The sequence below is a fragment of the Symphodus melops genome (assembly GCF_947650265.1).
Source record: "Symphodus melops genome assembly, chromosome: 15".
NCBI lineage: Eukaryota > Metazoa > Chordata > Actinopteri > Labriformes > Labridae > Symphodus > Symphodus melops.
In genome coordinates, this window is record NC_136705.1 from 19,048,282 (window position 1) to 19,067,690 (window position 19,409).

Consider the following 19,409-nt stretch of genomic DNA (forward strand, 5'->3'; position numbering starts at 1 on the left):
AAATGATTCACTTATTAGCCCTCCAGCTCTTCTGGAAAATTATTTTAAATGCTGTCACTCATTGATTTCCTAAATGACCCATAATGACATTTTAAAAAGACAGTTTATTCTCAAAGGGAGGCTGAATCAGTAAAGAATAAATCTATATATATATATATATATATATATATACACATAGATCCTTCACAAAGCCAATGGAAACCCAAATCCACAATGGAATGTAATGGAATTGAGGTCTTATGCACATAATCGTTAGCATCTAAAAGGATCAGAACTCAGTTTACATACATTCAAACGTTGTTTGCACAAATTCTGAAAGCCTGTCTGATGCTGGGTTTAACTTGGACATGGTTAAACTGTGATATTTATGACAAAACTACCTAAATTGTTTAAATAGCAGCAATTAGCTGTGTACACCTAGCATTAGCTGTAATGTCATTCATTACATATTTTCACTAGCATTGTGTTGGGCTCTGCTGGAGGTCAGTTTGACACAGTGTTTAGTGTGTATTAACACTACTGAGCTGTCAATTAGCATTGCATTTATATTTGAAAAAAATGGTCAGGGCTTATTTTGCAAGTGTACTGCTGACAACATGGCTAGCGTAACATTTTGCAACTCAACATTTATTGACTAATTGAAATACATATTTTCCAGTTATAGGGCTCCTGCTTTCTCCCTTGATTCTGAATCAAATGCTTCAAACACTGGACAACACTGACGGTCAACCAGTTGTCAATCAAAGAGGGAAATGTTGATCAAACTGTGATCTCTGCTAGCCGACAAGCTCTTGAGAAATAATGTAAACAGCCAGGGAGATTCTCAACTTTGATTTTAACTCTTCAAGCAGAATATCCAGGGGCTTTAAGAATCTACAAAAGGCCTGTGTGGAGGATGTGTGAAGTTGATTTCTTAATATAAATTACGATCCATCAGCACGTGTGTGCTCAAGATGAAGAGAAAGATTGCCTTTGTTTGTTTTCAGGCACTAACACATGAGCCGTGTTGTGCTCCATCACCTGGTTCATTGCCACAGGCACACCCTGCCGCCTTGAGAAGAAGACACTCTGCTGAGTCGATTTGCAGGGAGCTCAGGTTCAGGGTGCTGTCAGCTTCTGTCAGGGCAATCAGCAACACTCAGCCTCCCCTGAATAGCCCGCACAGCAGACGGTAAATATTATTGGCATTCTGACACCCTCTCGCTGCGGCCAAGTGTGTAAAATTGTTAATAAGGAACATGATGGTGCCACTGCATGCTGTCGTGAGAATGGAAAAGCTTGCTCTCGTTGGCAATTATCCAAATAACAGGATGAGGCGTCTGAGGACAGGTGATTTAAGTCCTCGGGCGGAGTGGTGGAGAGGTTTGTTTTGGCGGGGAGGACATGAGGAAAAGTCACAGGGGTCGTATTGTAAATAATGTCCTTGTGCTATAGCCATCAATTCAACTCCTTATAAAGCACACAGAGACACTTATATGCACTGTTTGGAAAAATTGCTAAAGACGCAGCCCACAGATGAGACTCTTTTGCACTTGAGGGTTGTTGTATATTATGTATGATAGTCATCTAAACAATACTAAAGCAGGTAAAGGTTGTCGTGTCAGCTTTTTAGTGTGACTGTGAATGAGCTGCTTGTTCAGAGAAATTCATGGTTATTAGTTATTTCGACGCCTCCCTCACAAAGTCTCAATGTGACCATGCGATAAGGCGAACAGCTTTTCCTCCCCTTGCATTGCACACGTTTGTCATTATTTTAAAAGGCGCAGTATCTCCAAGTTGCAGAAGGACACGTTGATAGCAGAATAAAGCACACACTCGTAAACGTTTATGCCAGTGTTTCTCACTGTATGATTACATTTTTATGGTTCATATTCTGATATGGGCTGTTTTTGCTGCCACTGCCAAAGCAATGAGACAGGCCCAGAGGTGGCATTTCTCCTTTGCTTTATGAGAAGGGAAAGGGGGGGGAGGGGGGGGGGGGGGTGCCTGGAGAAGAGTCCTGGTTGGTTTTCGTTCGGTAAACACACTGCCAAGCTAAATGGCTGATCAATCAATTTCGGTGGGATCGATCTGCATCAGTTCTGGCTGCATGCACACACCCGGAGCCACTTTATTGTAAATCAATCATTTTGAAAACAACTCACAGAGGGGCCCGTCCTCACTAACAAGCCATCAATTCCAGCTGCCTGTGTAGCACCCTTATCAGGCCACAAATCAACAGCCACACAAACATCTGCTCCGTTTCCATCTTTTTCCCTCCTTTGCCCCGCTCCGTCTTTTTTTACCCCCACTGCTTGTCGTGTTTTTGATGGTGCGTCTGGCGAGAAGGAGAGAGGACAGGCTGCGAATCGTCACCACACCACTTAAGATAACCCAAGGGTAATAGTGTTTGCACATTTGAGAGAGAAATGAGGACAAATGCCGAGGTGGGTCATACATTCTCCTTCTGTCCGGCTGTTTGACATTGGAGTGTGAAATTGCACACTTCAACTGAGAAGCTAGAGGAGGAGGAGGAGGAGAAAGAGGAGGAGGAGGAGCAGGCAGGGCCAGGAGACGTATGAGATGTCCACTGATTTCTAGCAATGAGAGAGGAGAGGGTCGACATCCGAGATGTCATCATAACACCTCAGAATTGGTGCTGCTTATGATGTTTGAAAAGAGTCTCAGGAGATATTTCAGTACCCTTGACACAGGTGACACATTGTTTAATGCAAAGTATCTAATGCAGACATTCAGCTGGAAAATATTGTGTCATACACAAAGGTTAGAAAAACCTTTAACTTTGGCTGTGTTTAATGACATGCTTATCACCGGCCAGGCTTCGCTCAGACATGTTAAAGCTCCAACATGGGGAAGGGGATTACTTGCTCAATATATCATTGCCCCCTGAAATAACTGTATCTGTAAACCAAATCCACATTAAGATGCTGCACACCTCGATGTGTTGCAAAAAAACATTTCGCAGCTCTGACATGACAGCACGGCGTAGATACCAGGTATGATGTCCTTTGCTCATCCGCTGTCACCGTCGCTACGGAGATATACGAGCCAGCGCGGACAGAATGTGATTCGAATGCTATTCCCACCCATCACTGTGGATCCCGGATGATTGACAGCCTGACAGGTGAAAGTGATGGAGCAGCTAATAGCGTGTCAGTTAACTTAAATCAAGACTAATGCCGGGCTCAATGGATAAGCGGATTGGCCATGCAACTTGGACCGCAGGGTCACCGACCCCTCCGAAGGTTGGGGATTGGTAAAAATACAATTTATGTTTAGCTGAGGTTTCCCTGGTGACAGTCAAGGTCACACACTGGCTCTATTGGAACTACACAGTGCCTTTGTATTTGATATACACTGTAAAGTAGTGAAGTGATTTAGGATTTTTGATTTAGTTGTGTTTCAAAAGTGCTGAGATTATAAATGTAGTCCCAGCAGTGAATTAGTGCTTTGATCGTTTACCCAAAGGCCCAGCTGCTGATGAGGAACTGGTTCCTTTATGGACATACTGTCTCCGCTTTAGGGCTCAATAAAGAGCACAACTCAAAACATAATTCTCCCCAACTGTCCCAAGTGTGAGGCGAGTCAGTAAATGTGTCAGTAAACATAAACCACATAAACCACTATTAAGATGTAGACTTCTTAAGGCTTGTGTCTGTTCTTGACAAAAACTGAGTATTTGTTTGTTCTGCAGTCATAACCGATTTCTCTCAATAGTTACCAAAGTAAGTTAGCAAAAAAAGGAAGCTCTTGCAGTAGTGATTTGTCTCTCCTGTTTTTTTTTAAGACAACATATAAACTATCAAGGCAGAATCATAAGATGCTTCCAAAGTCATTCACCCAAGGGACAGTATTATTGTTCACTGGTCAGATAAACTGAAATATACAACTTATTTTACTTTCAAGCTTCTTTTGTATTCACAGATTTTGGTACAATGCAACCATAACTTAGATTTCATGTATATGTACATAAAGAAAAGTGTGACCCAAATGTGTGAACTTTATAGGACACGTTTTGTTATTTCAATAGAGCCCTTCATTCAGTTACCTGAATCAAAATATGATGGTGGCCGTGTGTCCTCTTTGTGTTTGATGCAGGGCCACTGTCAATGAAATGTGGGAGGGGGGAGGTTAAAAAATAACTCCAACATAATGGAAATGAATCAAACATGTTTAGTCTTTAAACTTACATTCTACAGCAGGGTTGAAAAGTTTAGCCTTGCTTTTCTATTTATTTCCTTATCTAGAAAACAGCCTTTCAAAAACATTTTTACATAATTTAAATTTGTGGCAATGTTATTTCAGTGCGATACTAATTGTCATTTTCTCATCTGGTAGGTAGTTTTATGTACAAATAATTATAACATACATTTATGAAATAACACGGTCATATACTGTATATTGTTAACACATTAAAATATCTCAATCTTCCAAAGATGTTTCCCTCTGAAACTGTAGCATCAAATGAAAAATGTACAGAGATGTAAGCATGTTTTTGCAGTTTGAATAACGAGGAGAATTTCATTGTTTAGAACACAAATACATCCATTTTAATTTGAGAAAATACAAAAAGAAACCATGTACAATCTATGTACAAACTTTTTGTACAAGACAGTATATTTATCAGCAGATTATATTTGACAGAGTCAGGTAGATCAACTCAGCACCATCAAATAATCCATTTATCCGTCATATCTAGAACACATCCAAACTAATTAGACTGCTATGTCGAGCTCCTGTTTGCTGCAATGAAGACGTGCCAACAAATCTTATCTGTGATACGCAAGAGCAATGTCCTGAATGCTTCCTGAACTGATAGGCAGCCAAAAAAAAAAAAACGGAACATTTTCTTAAAAAAAGAAACATCAAAATTGCTGAATGCAATCTCAATGTGTTTTTAAGACTTGAGACCCACCTCCCATCCCTATAAGTATTATATGTTCTATTATATCTGGTACAACTCCCAGCAAATAAGTTATTATATCCATCCTTTACAGCAACAAATAGATTAACAAAAATGATGCAACATACTGTGACAGAAACATACTACGCATCATCGTCTTTGATTTGTTCCGTGTACAAAAAAACATGTTGATGTTACAGGCACTGGGCCTTTAAATGCATCTTTCAGTCATCCATATGTTAATACACAACATGACACAACCTAATCACCTGGAAAACAATCACAGCAGAGATGATATGTATATCTGATATCCATCTGTCTCCGCTCCAGCAGTCCCTCACACTTCCTGAATGCCACTTTTCGTTATAGTGGGACTTAATATGGGTCCTCCTCTTGACCTCGTGCACTGCCTGGCACTATACTGACATGGAGGCATTGATGGCTTGGATGTTCTCCATGTCAGTACAAGACACCGTTCTCACAGTGGAAAACACACGGACTCAGCTCTGTCAGAGCGAGCTTGTGTCCCTGAATGACTGAAGGATGCTCGCATAACTAAATTCTTCATGGCACTTCAAAAAAAAAAAAAAAAACGAAAAATCTTTAGAGGTATACAATGCAAAACAAAAAAAAACATCTAGACATAAAAAGAGACATTTGAAAAGGTGAAGGAAGAAGAGTCATCTCAGTCCAGTGTTGTAAATAATGCCTGTATGAGTCGCACAATGAGTGTTCAGGTAGAAAAAGCACAGTAGTGAAGCGTAATGAAAACAAATGGTGCATTACTTTGTGAGTTCGTGTTGATGCCAGTTTGCAGCATGTAACGTTCTATTTCTGAGCAATGCTATGTTTAAGTATCTCAAAGTAATACTCTGTAAACAAATAAGAAGCAGTGGTGACGGATGACAAGCTGACAAAATGGAATGTAAACCCTGTAATAACACAAAGTCGTAAAAACAGGGAAGTTAAGGATGTTCTCTCTTTTGATAATCTTTGCTGAATTGGTGCTACCTCCCATCGTTGTGATGGCTGATTAACCAGATCAACTCCCGTCAGACTTTTCTACAGGAATCCAGGAGCTTTCTTTTTCAACATCGACATTAGTCTTTTTTTTTTCTTCTTTTTTTAAGCTTAACAATCAGTTTGTCAACTCTATGTATAATGCGTCATTGAAATGATCAAATCTGAGTAGTTCCTTATTTTTCAGGCTGGCAAATATGCCATGAACAACCCAATTAAACATACATATTACTAACATATCTTCTGAAAAGAAAATCTATTTGCTACAAAGTGTGACGACGATGTAATCACAGTTCAAAGTTCACTTCAGGACAATGTGTATGAGGCTTCAGTATAGTTGCAACACATCCAATAGACAGACATTGAAGCTCTGATCATTTGGTTTAAAAAATAAATGTGGCCTATTCTCATGGGTTGAATTTACACAGACATATTTAGCACAATGTTATGTTCTTTTCGCAAATTCCTAAAGTATTTATGTCAGTTTAGCTTTTGCAGCCTATAGCGGAGACCTGACAGCATCTCCGTGTCATATCTGAAGTCATGTTCAGTTGAGAACACCAGCACACTGTGCTGTCGAGTACACACTCTTCCTCTACACTAGGGACCTAATTTAGGTCAAACTTATCTAATGAAGGTCATTCACTTCTGGCCTGCACACAAAGTCATCTTCTTAATTTGCTCTTGATTTAAACACGACATTTACATCCCTCCTCTACATCCGCTCCTCTGTCTGCATGTTGGTAGCTAGCAATGCTAAGCAGCAGACGTACTATTTGGTAATTGCTCATCAGTGCGACTAAACGGGATGAGCATTCATTGATTTCTACAAGCACTCAACAGAGCTGAGCTGCCAGGCTGAAGATGGTGGCTTCACAATGCAAACTAGTCCAAGCCTCACTGACTCCAGAGGGACGCAGTTTGTTAAAGTGGGGTAAGGTGGTAAAAAAATAATCTTTTGTTTGAGTATGAAGTTAAATAAAGGTGATATAGTTGAACACTTAATCCTTTGATATGACGTAATTAAAGATATAATTTAAGTCTTTTTTAAATCTTTTAATACTTAGTTTTTAATTACTTGGCTCTTTTCTAGAAAAATAATTGCAAGTTGACTATGTGTATGGATACAAAATAATTATGTTTTATATGTATAAATCCAACCTAATATTTTGTATATAAGTTAATGTTTCAGGATGAACAAGGCGACCACCTCAATCCTCCATCACCCTCACAGCTGGATTACCATCGATCATTGCCTAAACGTGTGCAAAAAACACTCTTCTGTCGCACACAGGCTAGCATGAAGAACACCGGTTCCTCTCCAGTGTCCTTATTAGCAGTCTGTGGCATGGTTGCATTCTCCACCCAACTATGTTTGAGCATTTCTCCCGCAATGGGGGACAGAACAGCATCTTTAACTCCTGAGAGTTTTGAGGCGTGTAACATCTGGATTGGCAACAGAGAACATCCAAGCGCTTTACTGCCTCTGTGCCAATCCTGTGCCAGGCAGTTGCTCCGATTAAAGGAGGACCCATTGATGCCCACTTTTACGCAATATGTGGCAATCTCTTAGTCGTTAATAACAAAAAAAAAAAAACATTCAGAAATTACACCACTCATCTTTGTGATCCCAATTCTTGCCACAGAAGTCACGGCAAAGTGTTAACGGTGGGCACGCCGCTGCTGTTCGTGGTAGCTCAAACACAGTTGGGGATTTTTGTTTTGATGCAACAGTTTTTGTTAGTAGATCCAAACCCTCTAGATTTTTCTTCATGAATTCAACCTTGACGTTCATCTTTTTTTTTTTTTTAAGCTGAAACCACACATGCTGTTCCTTCAAAGACTCACCATCACCTACAAGCTGATGGAGGAGACGACAGCACTGATCAGCGCGACACCAGCAGGACAAATGGCTGGGATGCAGACACACACACACACGCACGCGCACACACACAGCTTGTACATAACATAAAAGCTCCTTAACGCATGAAGTTCAGAGAGGGTTTTTTTTTTTTTTTTTTTTTTTTTTACCCTTGTATCTCCTGTATTCAGCTCGATCAACCACCCTGTATCTGTTATGGAGGGGGCTCAGGCACATATCATGCGGTAGAAGCTGAAAACAGAGTCACAGGCATTATGATCTGACGTATCAGCAGAAGACATGTAGGAACAGGGTTTTCTCTTTCAGCCAGCAAACACCAACACTGCACCATTCTCTAAGTTGTTTAAGTCTACTGGTTTGTGAGATGATTTTTGTTCTGCAGGACTGGAATGCTCTCACTCAATATGACGAGTCACTGGAGAAGTAGCAAACCTTAAGCAACAACATGATGTACAACAACCTAAGAACAAGAGTAGTATGCCTTTGAAGCCAAGCAGCCCTCCATCCCTTCCTTTCTCCCTTCACAATATTGTATTTGAAGGGGAATTCGGATGGTTCAAGTTGTTCTGTCAAAAGAAACTTATTCAGTTTTAGTGCAAATAGAACAGAAGCAGACAGAAGATTTGAAGTCGATGAACCCAGCTGGTTTAACTTGAAGCATCTGGGCGGCTCTTTGGGAGATATGATATGATCAGCTCATCGCTGCAACCCTCATCCTCGGAGAGCCAGTGGCCTCAGCCGTTGAGTCTGGTCACACGAAGAGGTGAAATATTGCAAAGAATTACAGGAAGTACTCTTTTTTTTGTCAACTCTTAAAATAATTCCAAAAAGTGCTAGGGGGAAGGGGCTGTACAATCCTTATTTGATTGTCATTATGTACATCACTATGGATACATTAATAAATAAAACAATGTCCAAGAGCATGGAAGTAACATTAAAGGTATACACATAGGAGGTCCGTCCAGTTTGGGTTCCTGTCCGACTCTTGATTCGAAGAATGAGAGAAGAGAAATGCTTTAGTCTTCAACATCCCTGTTAGTCATCATCGTCCCTCCTCCGCAGGCGATCTTTTCTCGTCTCTTTTGAAAGCGCGTACAGATGTCTGGTGAGTCAGCAAGAAAACCCTGTCGTGTTCAGCATTCATCTTCAACTTCTCTGATTGGTGGGATCAGACTACTGGTGGATTTGTATTGGTTGACTTGGTTGGCCATGTGAGTGCTCATGGGCTTGATCTGAATGTTCCGTGGGTAGGCATTTTCTGGTTCATCTGTAAACCATTTCTTTTCTGAAGAGGACAGGGCGAGAGAGGGAGAAGAGGTGGTAGAGTTAGTTTGGAAGAGGTTGAAACATGTGATTCCTAACAACCATACTGCCTCAGTTTAAGTGATGGATTTAAATAGATTTTTTTTTTAATTGGCAACCAACATTGAGGTTCAGATTGAATTTGTGTTCTGGTGTGCTGAGCCAATTTCAAATGTCTTTGTGTTGTTTCTTGTTATTGTGTAAAGCTCCTGTCAGCGTTGTTTACAGCGTTAGTTTATGAAGCAGATTGAAATAAAGATTACTGCCTAAATGACTTAAAATAGGAAGAGAGAGCATCAGCATACAGACATCAGTCTTTCTCCATTCAGGTGTATGTATGTCAAAGACGTTAACAGCAAACTGAAGAAACAGCTTTGTCTTGCAATTTCCACAGCATAGGTTCTCAATGTGTGACGCTTTAAACTTGTAAAGTTAAGAAGTTTTTGGGGTTAAAAGTCACTTCTTACACATGTCAAGTACGAGATAAGATAAGAGGCCACTTTGTCGACGGGGTCAACGTGAACGTGCCTCACAGTAACTCCAATCAAATACAGGCTGGGGAGAAGAAATCTTTGAATTCACTGAAGTCAGTTTGGGCTTTGTTTCAATTTAGAAGTGATTTTGGTCTATTGGATTTCAAAAGAAAAATAATTTTCTCGTACTGTGAAAACCATGCAAACGATTATTTGAAGCGAAGAGGTAGCTGATGCTAAATCAGAGAGAGCAGAAAGGGAAAACAGTCTTCAGTTTGTGGTCCTCAAAGAAACAGTTTCCTGAGTTTTCAGTTCAATTCTTTCTACAAATTAAGTAGTCTCACAACAAATGCTTCTGCTGATTATGCAAACTGAATTCCCATTGAGAAAAACAAGTTAGATTCTAAAATTAGCGCTTTCGCAAATTAAGTAAATGTAAAGATGTCGACAGGTATTTTGCCCAGTGTCAACTTCCTCTGAGGCTGGGACACATGCACAAAGTTCAAAAGTTGACACTTCTCTTAAACTCTGTACCCTCTATGAATACATTCATGAAACGATAGGGACAAGTGAAGAAGAAAATTGGTGGGCAACAATAGAAGAGCTTGAGTTCCAAGCGAGTTTGTTACGAACAAACTACAGAATTTTACTTTACAGACTGATGGTGGATGGAGCAGCCCTGCGAGGGCTGAAATTCTCAGGAAGTTGTCTTATTGTTTTGATTGAGAGTCCCGTGGCGACAGAATCTATATACTGTGCGTGTCAGTTTTATTTTTTAGCAAGTTTTATTTCAGCTTCATTTTCTTAGTAAGTAAGTCTTGTGCAGACAGTCATTAGTTGAAAGAACACGTTATGTGAAGTTATGATAGAGAAAGCCTCTTCATGCTAAAATAGGCTATGAGAGCGAAGCTGGAAGAAAGGAAAGGGTGTGTGCCAACTGTCAGAAGTTTGTAAACTCTCTGCCTGCACTTCTGACATCTGCAATGCCATTCAAGATGTCACTTCCTCTTGGGTAAAGTTGTAAAAATCAAATTTTAACTTTGCTATGTGGAGCAAACAGTGTGTGCATGCGTGTGTGAATGTGTGTTCATGTACATGTAGGCTTGCATGTGTGGAGATTCATTTGTGTGTGCTTGCGTCTGTGTGTGTGTGTGTAGGTGTGTGTGTGTGTGTGTGTGTGTGTGTGTGTGTGTGTGTGTGTGTCAGCAGGCTTCAGGCTGAGGGGTCGTGTGTAACAGCACAGGTATTTGATGTGCAGAATAGTGCCTGAGGTGAAGCAAGATGTCTGCCATCTCTCTCCAGAGTCTGCTGCTGATACGGGGAACTTAGCGATGTCGCCTCAAACCTTCATATCTGGTGCACAGGGTTACAAGGAGGGGACAGACTCATATCCCCTTCAATTTAGGCCCTAAATTGGTCATGCCTCCCACTTTTTTAGTGTGACTGATGGCACAGGGCTGGACATATTTTGCTACAGTTCCGTGAAGAAGTACGCAATTGGCTGCATCAGGGGGATTTGAATCGGTCTGACCTACATGTGAGCTGTGATTTAGGTTTGTACAGTTGGGCAACATGTTGTTAATCTTTACTTTATGCGGATGCCAGTACAATATTTACTCCCTATTATTTTTCACAAGGACACAAAGATGACACCTCAAAGTCTGCTACAGTCAGGAGCATTCACTGAGAGGGAAAGATGCACAAACACACAGACCTCTCACACAATGCAAACCATCTCAAGTTGAATTCAATCAAAAAGACATGGCCAGTGATGGAAAGAAAGTATATGCAGGAAGAAGGTGCGTCTGGAGAAAAAAAAAAAGGAAACTCATATCATCGAGTGAATAACTGAGAGAGAGAGGCACAAAGAAAGGCGGGAGAGGGGTTCGTCTCGACGTCATGCGATGTGGAGATGGTCCTGATCGTGGCAGGGAGGAGGCAAGAGCAGCAGCAGACACTTTGCTTTCCGTACGAAAGCAAAACTTAAACTGAGGCATGGTTTACTTAACATCTGAAGAACATAACGAATAAAAAAATAAAATAAAAAAAACTCCCCTCGTCATAACAATACCCACAGGGGACATAGTTATGATCAGAACCCCAGGTAAAGGTTGCTAAGTCATGCAGAATCGTTAACTTGCATACCTTGGCCCATTCTATTCATCCTTGTTGCACTTCAGAAAGAGAGGTAAGTAATCTACTGTAAGTGAGTTGTATTTACAGTCAATACACAACTGACAAATGACTATCAATCTAACCAAGGCTTACATATTGCTACTACGGTATGAAGAATTTATCATACATCTTAGTTTTAAGATGTATCGAGGGCTTATCGTTGAATAATGTCTATGTCCTATCTAAAGTAACAGTAACAAATCTGCATGCTTTTAGAGATGTCACAATTTAAAACAATCCTGACGTTACACTCCCAGATTAAATTCAATTTCAAGTGTATATTTTGAGAGGGAGAATAAGATCTATCATCACATAAAGATTGAAGTATTTTACCAAATTCAAAATCATTTCAAAAAATGTTTCGACAAACAGAACAGGAACAGGAACCTGCTACACAGGCTAACAACATGAACATGCAATAAAGCAGGACGGATGGAAAAAAATAAATAAAAAATGTCAACACCGCTTATGGTGGTGATATGATGGTGAGTAACAGCTCATAAGAAGCCAAATGAGCTCCGAATTCCTAATCAGCTACAGGAGGTCAGTCACAATACATTTCATCCATGATCATACTGATCATGTGCACAAATATCCACCAGACAACAGTTATTTACTCCACACGTATCAAGAGTTAGACACCAAAACGATCCAATATTAAGACAGAAACAACAGATAAACTGAAAACAAACTGAATGTGTTGTGTACCATTACGTGATTATTTTGGGCTGTGGTTGAGGCCTTTACGGTCAGCTTGTTCCAACCACTACGGCTGTGCCATCCAAACATGTTGCGCAACGGTTTACAATGCCACGGGCATCGTTCAAAAATAGGCTTTAGCGATGGCAAAGAAGGCCAGCGTTCCACCGAGTGAGTTAACCAATCATTTGTCATGTTATGATAGCTGTGACGTGAGAGTGAATATCGCATGCAGATGATTGTGAAGAAAACACACACGGGCGTGGATGCAAAACGAGTCACAGAAACACACCATACACGGTGTATACCAGTGCATGTGTCACCATGGACTGCACACAAACACACACACACACACACACACACACCTTTAATCTACAGGTCAAGTGTAAAACACTAAAGGCATGCAAGCTAAAACATGAAGAGACTATTTGAGTGTACGCACTTCTGTTTGTCGCGGCTCTCCCGGGTCTTACTGCTGCGGTTCTGCCGGTTGGAGGGCGGGATGGAGTGGACTGAGGAGCTCTTTTTGCTGGAGGAATGGGAGGAGTGGGAAGAGTGGGACAAGCTTGTCCGAGACTGGCCTGCGTTGTGGTCGAACTGCATGAGGCAGAAGATCAGGTCTGAGGGGACGAGCTCAAACTCGTACGGTGGGTTCGTGATCACGTACCTGTCGGGGGAAACAAACGTTAGAGAGATTAAACCTTCTGTATCATTCTGCATCACAAACCGAGGACGCATGATGGACGAGAAGAATCATGAGTAGACATGGAAATGCTTCAAATCTTTTGAACAGTACAGATTAAGACAACAGAAAAAAATAACTGAGTTGATGTTTAAAATTCAAAGTTCTTCATTCACACAATGAGATCAATAAAAATGAACATATGAATGTGTATGTTACCAGGCTTAAACTCGACATTAAATTCTTCTATTGACAGTTTATTCCAATGAAATGAGGAACAACAAAAATAACACTTCATGTGTGTTTAGGTCGTAATGAGAATAGTCACAATTAACAAGAAGCAGAGCCACGAAGAGGCAAAGAAGAACAGGTTTAAACTGACACATATTTAACTGTTACACGTGACACTGAGCAACCTTTTCAAGACCTGTGCAATATAGATTTGGTATAATCATGTTTTGCAGAATATGACATTTATATAATATATCAGTACAGATTTCAGATCACACCACGTTGTCATGTCGTGTTGTCAAGTGTAATTCACGAGCCTCTCATTTTTTTTAATCGCATCTATTTTGACAAAGGGCATTGGCAGAGACTGTACCGTTTTGTGCACGGGCTCGGTGCACCGAGATGAGCGTCTCTCAATCTGTAGATTCCAAAACACAGCATGTTGTATGTCTTCAGTGCTTTACAGAATAAGTCCCCGTAGCAACCGCCGTCCTGAGGGGCAAAAGAGCAAAGACAGCATCAGAGTGGGGCTGTAGGGCAGCCAGAGTAAATGGCTTTTTTTTTTTTTTTTTTTTTGCTGAAGTTGTGGTGAGTGCTGAATGTTCTGCGTATATTGCTTGAGAGTAAGCTGTTAGCAATCAGCATAATCAGCAATGTAAAAAAGATGCCATAATTCATCTAAGGAAAGGCTAAATGACTTCAGTTTTAAAAGCTCAGTATGACAATAACAAAAAGCTGTAAAAACAAGGTTGGAACCAATTAAATGTGGAATTTCCTTTGTTGTGCTCATTGATCTATAAATCTCACTTCCATTTTCACCCACATAGGCCTGCTTTGCGTGATCGCTGTTCTTCACATCGGATTAAAGACCGCAAGGAGTGGAGGCAGCCAGATGTGTGCTGCTGGGTAGTGCCAAAACGTGTCATCTTCGCTTAAACATCCACTTACCCCCAAGTCAGCAAATGGCCCGTCGTAGAGAGCGAGCTGGGCCACGCGACACCTGTCTCTGTTGGCCAGTGTCTGCGGTGTGCTGTAGCCTCCTCTCAGAGCATTCTCCTCAGCCAACAGGCCCTCCAGCTCTGGTGTGGCTCCCCCTGTGACCAGCGTCCGAATCAGCGTCAGGATGTTATCGTTGAAGTACGTCTGGGGAGAAGGGACAGGGGATATGTGTAAACAGATGCCATAAGAGTCACAAGTCCCTACTTATGACTCTTATGGCATATGTGGGAAGCCCCTGTTATGTCGACCCTGAGCCTGTCTCTTCACATAGATCTGATGGGGTGAGGAGGACAGCCATGGAAGAAAGCCATCATACTGTACATGTATAAGTGCTTTTCAGGTAGTTAAAGGTGACATTTCAAAGGATGACAAAGGACTCTTTTTGTGCAAAATGCCTACAGTGGCAATATTTTTCTGGGGCATTCTCTTGGCAGGAACTTTTTGTTCATGCATTATTATACAACAGCAATGTAAAATGCAAAGCTGCATCATCCAATAAAAAAAAGAAAAAGTAGAAGAAGATTCCTTTGGCAACAACAGAAAAAAAAATCAACAAATGAAATGTGAATATTAGTGAAGATGTTACAAAAAGCCTTCAAAAAACATCCATGTGAAGATGGAAGCTCCTTAGCGTCTCTTTGACAAGACCTCCAGCTGTAACACCCCCCCAAAAAAAAAAAATTAAAAAAAAAGAAATTTTGTCATGCAGTGTTTTTTGGTCCTTTGCAAACTGTTTTTAGTCCCTCTGGAATTTTGGACATTTCATAAATTCGAATTTTGACAGATCATGTTTAATTTATATCAGATTTAAAAATGTACATATTTAAAGCATCTAATTACTATTTCTCCATCCCACCCATTTAAAGTGAAGTTATTGTTTGGATTAAGCGGCTACTCTGATTTTACACTGCACTATTTCATGCTGTAGGAACACAGCTCCACACGCTGTATGAAGTCCGCCTCCCTTCTGAAACAACGATTTGACTGCTCTCTGCGGGTGTCAGGTTCTCTTGTCCTTCAAGCCGATCAGGACCTGCTTTTGCTTCGCGTGAAGACAGCCGATGTCACTCGGCAGCCGGAGCGGAGTGGCAGCTCCTCTCCCCGGGCCCCTGACAGGCCTGCGGAGCCTCATGATGGATGAGCACTGTCCATTAGCCGGCTTCACCTCTGACCAGTGCCAGACTACAGCTGACGCCTGCTCTACTCCCTTCTCAGCTCGCCTCTGCACGCCCCTCTAACCCCTCACTCACAGAGAGGGCTGCTGGAATTAAGCCGTCACAGAACCAAAGGGAAAAACCACAGTTGGTCATGAGAGGAGGAGGGGGAGGAGAAATGAGGTGTGGAGGAGGATTTCTTTTTCAACCCTCCTCCTTTATCTTATCTCCAGAGCAGCAATGACACTGTCAAAAGATGAAAGGGCTTTCTTCAGCCTTTAACAGCCGAGCCTGTGAAACAGCCTTTAGAATGACCCTTAAAACCTACTTTTTAAAATCTGAATACATCTTACTTAAGATGCAGATACATTTCCTTATAGTGTTTTAAGAGATGCAGGTATGCATAATGAATACCTGTTTAAAGGTTTATTTGTGGGTCCTTCACATAGAGCTGATGGGGTGAGGAGGACAGCCATGGAAGAAAACCATCATACTGTACATGTATAAGTGCTTTTCAGGTAGTTAAAGGTGAAATTTCAAAGGATGACAAAGGACTCTTTTTAGTGAAAAAGGACAGTGGACAGAGTCAGAAATCAGGGAGAGAGAGAGAGAGAGAGAGAGAGAGAGAATAGAGGGGGACAGCATGTGGGAGAGGAGACATAGGGCGGATCCAAACCAGGACAGTATCTTGGTTGGAGGACCAAAGTCTCCATACACGCACAGACCACTGTGCCAGAAGCGCCTCATGAATACCTGTCTGATATTACGCTTCTCAATGTTAATTTCAAATGTCCTGTATTTTTCTGAAACTCTTTTCTTTTTGAACCCGGTGGAACATTTTTGATGAATCTCACAGTCTGAGATGTTCAAGCCCTGAAGGATGTTTGCTTTTCATTGCCATAAACTTCTGTATGTGCTTTTCCGTCAGTTTTTTCTTTGAAAAGATTTTACTTGAATTAAGCAATATGATTTTTTTTATTGACAACTGGGGACATGAGCACCAGAGAAGCTGAAGAAAACAGCCAGTTCTCAACTGTATAGTATCCCTGGGTTCATTTCTTGTGAGGTGTCATAGGTCCATCTCTCTAGCCTGTCTCACACCAAATCCCTCAAAAGATGGTAACCCTCCTCTTGAAGTTTCTCCAAGTCCAGGGACTTGATGAGAAACCCCTTTCTACTTTCTCTTGAATTTCCCTCGGGATCAATAAAGTATCTATCTATCTATCTATCTATCTATCTATCTATCTATCTATCTATCTATCTATCTATCTATCTATCTATCTATCTATCTATCTATCTATCTTTTTGAAATTTCTGAATGCTCTGTTGTAACAGCCAAAGACTGAACGCAGAGGAAATCTAAATCATGAAGTGTTTCCAAAGTGGATTCTTGTGCAGAGCAATTTTATAAACACACTCCAGTAAAGAAAGCGTGCAGGCTGCTTGGGGAACTCACGGCGCTCATCAGAGAGTCGAGCACGCTGACAGCGAAGGCGGTGCCGCAGGCGAAAGGCTGAGTGAGGTACAGCTCTGTGTCTGGGTCATCGTCATCATCCTGGTCCAGGAACTGAACGTTTGAGTCGTTCACTGGGAAAGGGGAGATGGGGAGTTAGAGAGTGGCAGTGTTGAGGAACGTGAGGCAAACACACACAGAAACACACACTTAACAACACCTGAGAGTTCAGAAATAAATAAATTGTTTATGTCGAATATAACAAAACAGTTCAAGGGTATAAATGTACTGATGCAGGATTGGATCTTGCAATATGATGTAACAATAAACACACATTATATTTTCCCCCACAGAATCTGTCCACTTAATATCGTTTGGTTAGTTTAAAACAAATATCATGTGCAGTAGAATTGTTTGGACGGTGAAAAGTGTTACTGATTCATTGAGAAGTTCTTCTGTTTTAATAGTAAACGATCCATGTTATATCACATGCAGGATGCATCTCACATATTTACAAACGACAACCTCAGTAGAATATTTCAGTACAGTATGCACACACAGGAATAACCATTGTCGAAGTCCCATGAATCACACATTATTCTATTCTGTGTAAATTCCTCAGTAGTCACTGTCACTTGAACTCGCTAGTTCAAAAAAATATATATATATATTGTCAGAGCTTTTAAACACAGAAACTTAGAGCTTGTCTGTCTAGAAACAGTGACTTTATGCACTGATGAGACTGAAGGAGGAATAACTCATTTCATCAGAACAACATGGTGGTTACTATTTGAACATGTCCAGTTGAGCGATGCAAAAGTGAGACTTCAACAATGGCTTCAATGTCACACTGAAAACATGCACTCATAAGTTCATGCTGCTTTTCAAAGCTTCCTCGATCAATGTGTTTGTCACAACATCACCTTCACAGAAATATTTACCTTTTCCCTGAAAGTCAAATTAAAGCCAGGTAACAACAAACTCCCGTAAGCCTTGATTAGCAGTAAATACGGTGGGTGTTTCAGACGTAACGTGACGGGAAAAAACTCCTCAAAATACTGAGCAAGAGCATAGTACGTCCTATAATGGTTGAACTATTTCCTTGGATTGTACTCAAAGCAGCAGTGGGCTGTGAAGGCTCTATGAACCAGTATTACTCGAGAAAGAAACTCTGAAATCTGAGCTTCAGAGATATGGTCTAAAGGAGAAAAAAAAAGCATCTGGAAAATACATTTTAAAAATAAATAAACAGCTTAAAAGATGGTTTCATCTTGAGATGTTTTCATATCTGATTTCTTCCCAGGCTTCCCGTGCTCTGTGGAACAGAAACGTCAGTCAAAGAGACAAGGGGCTGATGCAAACAGGCCTGGTCCAAAAGGAGTGAATTGGGGGGGGGGGGGTTGTGAGTGCGTGTGTGCTTGGAGAAGGAAAAGGGGGGGGTTGAGAGTCAGGGGGGTGTTGATATGAAAACAGCCACAAGGACAGACTGAGTATGATCAAAAGCCAAGTGATGCTCGGCAAACGCAAGTGGAGAAAAAAAAGAAAAGAAAAGAAAGAAAAGCCCCAAAAAGAAAAAAAAGAAAAATTAAAAAGGGGACAAAACAAGACAGTCAATTTCAACCAGAACAAAGAACAAAAATGTGTTCAAAGTGAAGCCATGGGAGCAGCGAGGGCCTTGACTGCAGCCAGATAAATCAAGACAAGCTGATGAGGAGCAGAGCGGCGGAGCGAGGGAACGAACAGCAGCAGAGGACAAAGGCTCAGCTTACCCAGCTCTGTTATCATTTGTATGTTGATCCCACTTTTTTTTTCCTGACTGAGTGAAACCAATGGCAGTAGTTTGCCAGGTTTAGCTAATGGTGATGAGACAAGTGCAAGGAAGGGGAGAAATGGCGTTGTTATTGGAACAGTTTCATGGACCGCAGTAAAGGCATTTCTCTGTTTCAGAGTTCTTGTGTCAACTCCATAATTAAACGGACACTTTCATCGCAGACACTAAAGCAAGAGCTGACATGGCCTGAGACCACCACAACAAGAACCAATTCTTTCATGGCAACACAGGTGAGAGAGATCTACCTGGTTTTATCCATTCAAACACCTCCTTGAAATGTTTGGCTTAAAAAAAAATCATGCAACTTAGATTAAGAAGAGGTTTATGCTTTCACTTGATTTAAATCAAGTTCTGGCTCTGCAAACTAAAGATATGAAAATGTAATTAGTGCAGAAAGGTTCCAGTGAGACATGCAGCCATTCTTTCCTCTGTTCTTTTCCCGACCAACAATTTAGTCACATCTACAGCTGCTGTAGCTGCGAAATTGGGAACAAGCTACGGAAGAACCAAGGCTTGGCGTTCAGTCAAAGACAACAACCGACAACCGATTCCAACATCCTGTAGGTAGCATCAAGTTCAGAGCATTAGGTATGCGGCCAGCAGTC

The 19,409-nt window shown here is 41.1% G+C and overlaps 1 protein-coding gene across 16 annotated transcripts in view; it reads right to left on the bottom strand.

Annotated features, from left to right (window-relative positions):
- Positions 1–4,510: 4,510 nt before the first annotated feature.
- Positions 4,511–19,409, bottom strand: part of kcnma1a (potassium large conductance calcium-activated channel, subfamily M, alpha member 1a) — a 141,129-nt gene continuing 126,230 nt past the window's right edge. For 7 of the 16 annotated variants that reach the window (XM_079362903.1, XM_079362904.1, XM_079362902.1 and 4 more), the window contains 7 exons: positions 18,743–18,826; positions 16,977–17,107; positions 14,316–14,510; positions 13,741–13,859; positions 12,897–13,121; positions 11,726–11,754; positions 4,511–9,090 (listed from right to left, as the gene is read on the bottom strand). In XM_079362903.1, the coding sequence (XP_079219029.1) occupies positions 8,939–9,090; positions 11,726–11,754; positions 12,897–13,121; positions 13,741–13,859; positions 14,316–14,510; positions 16,977–17,107; positions 18,743–18,826 (935 nt within the window). In that variant the 3' untranslated portion in view covers positions 4,511–8,938. The remainder of the gene's footprint in view (positions 9,091–11,725; positions 11,755–12,896; positions 13,122–13,740; positions 13,860–14,315; positions 14,511–16,976; positions 17,108–18,742; positions 18,827–19,409) is intronic. The other 9 variants (XM_079362901.1, XM_079362908.1, XM_079362897.1 and 6 more) reach the window with 5 other exon arrangements.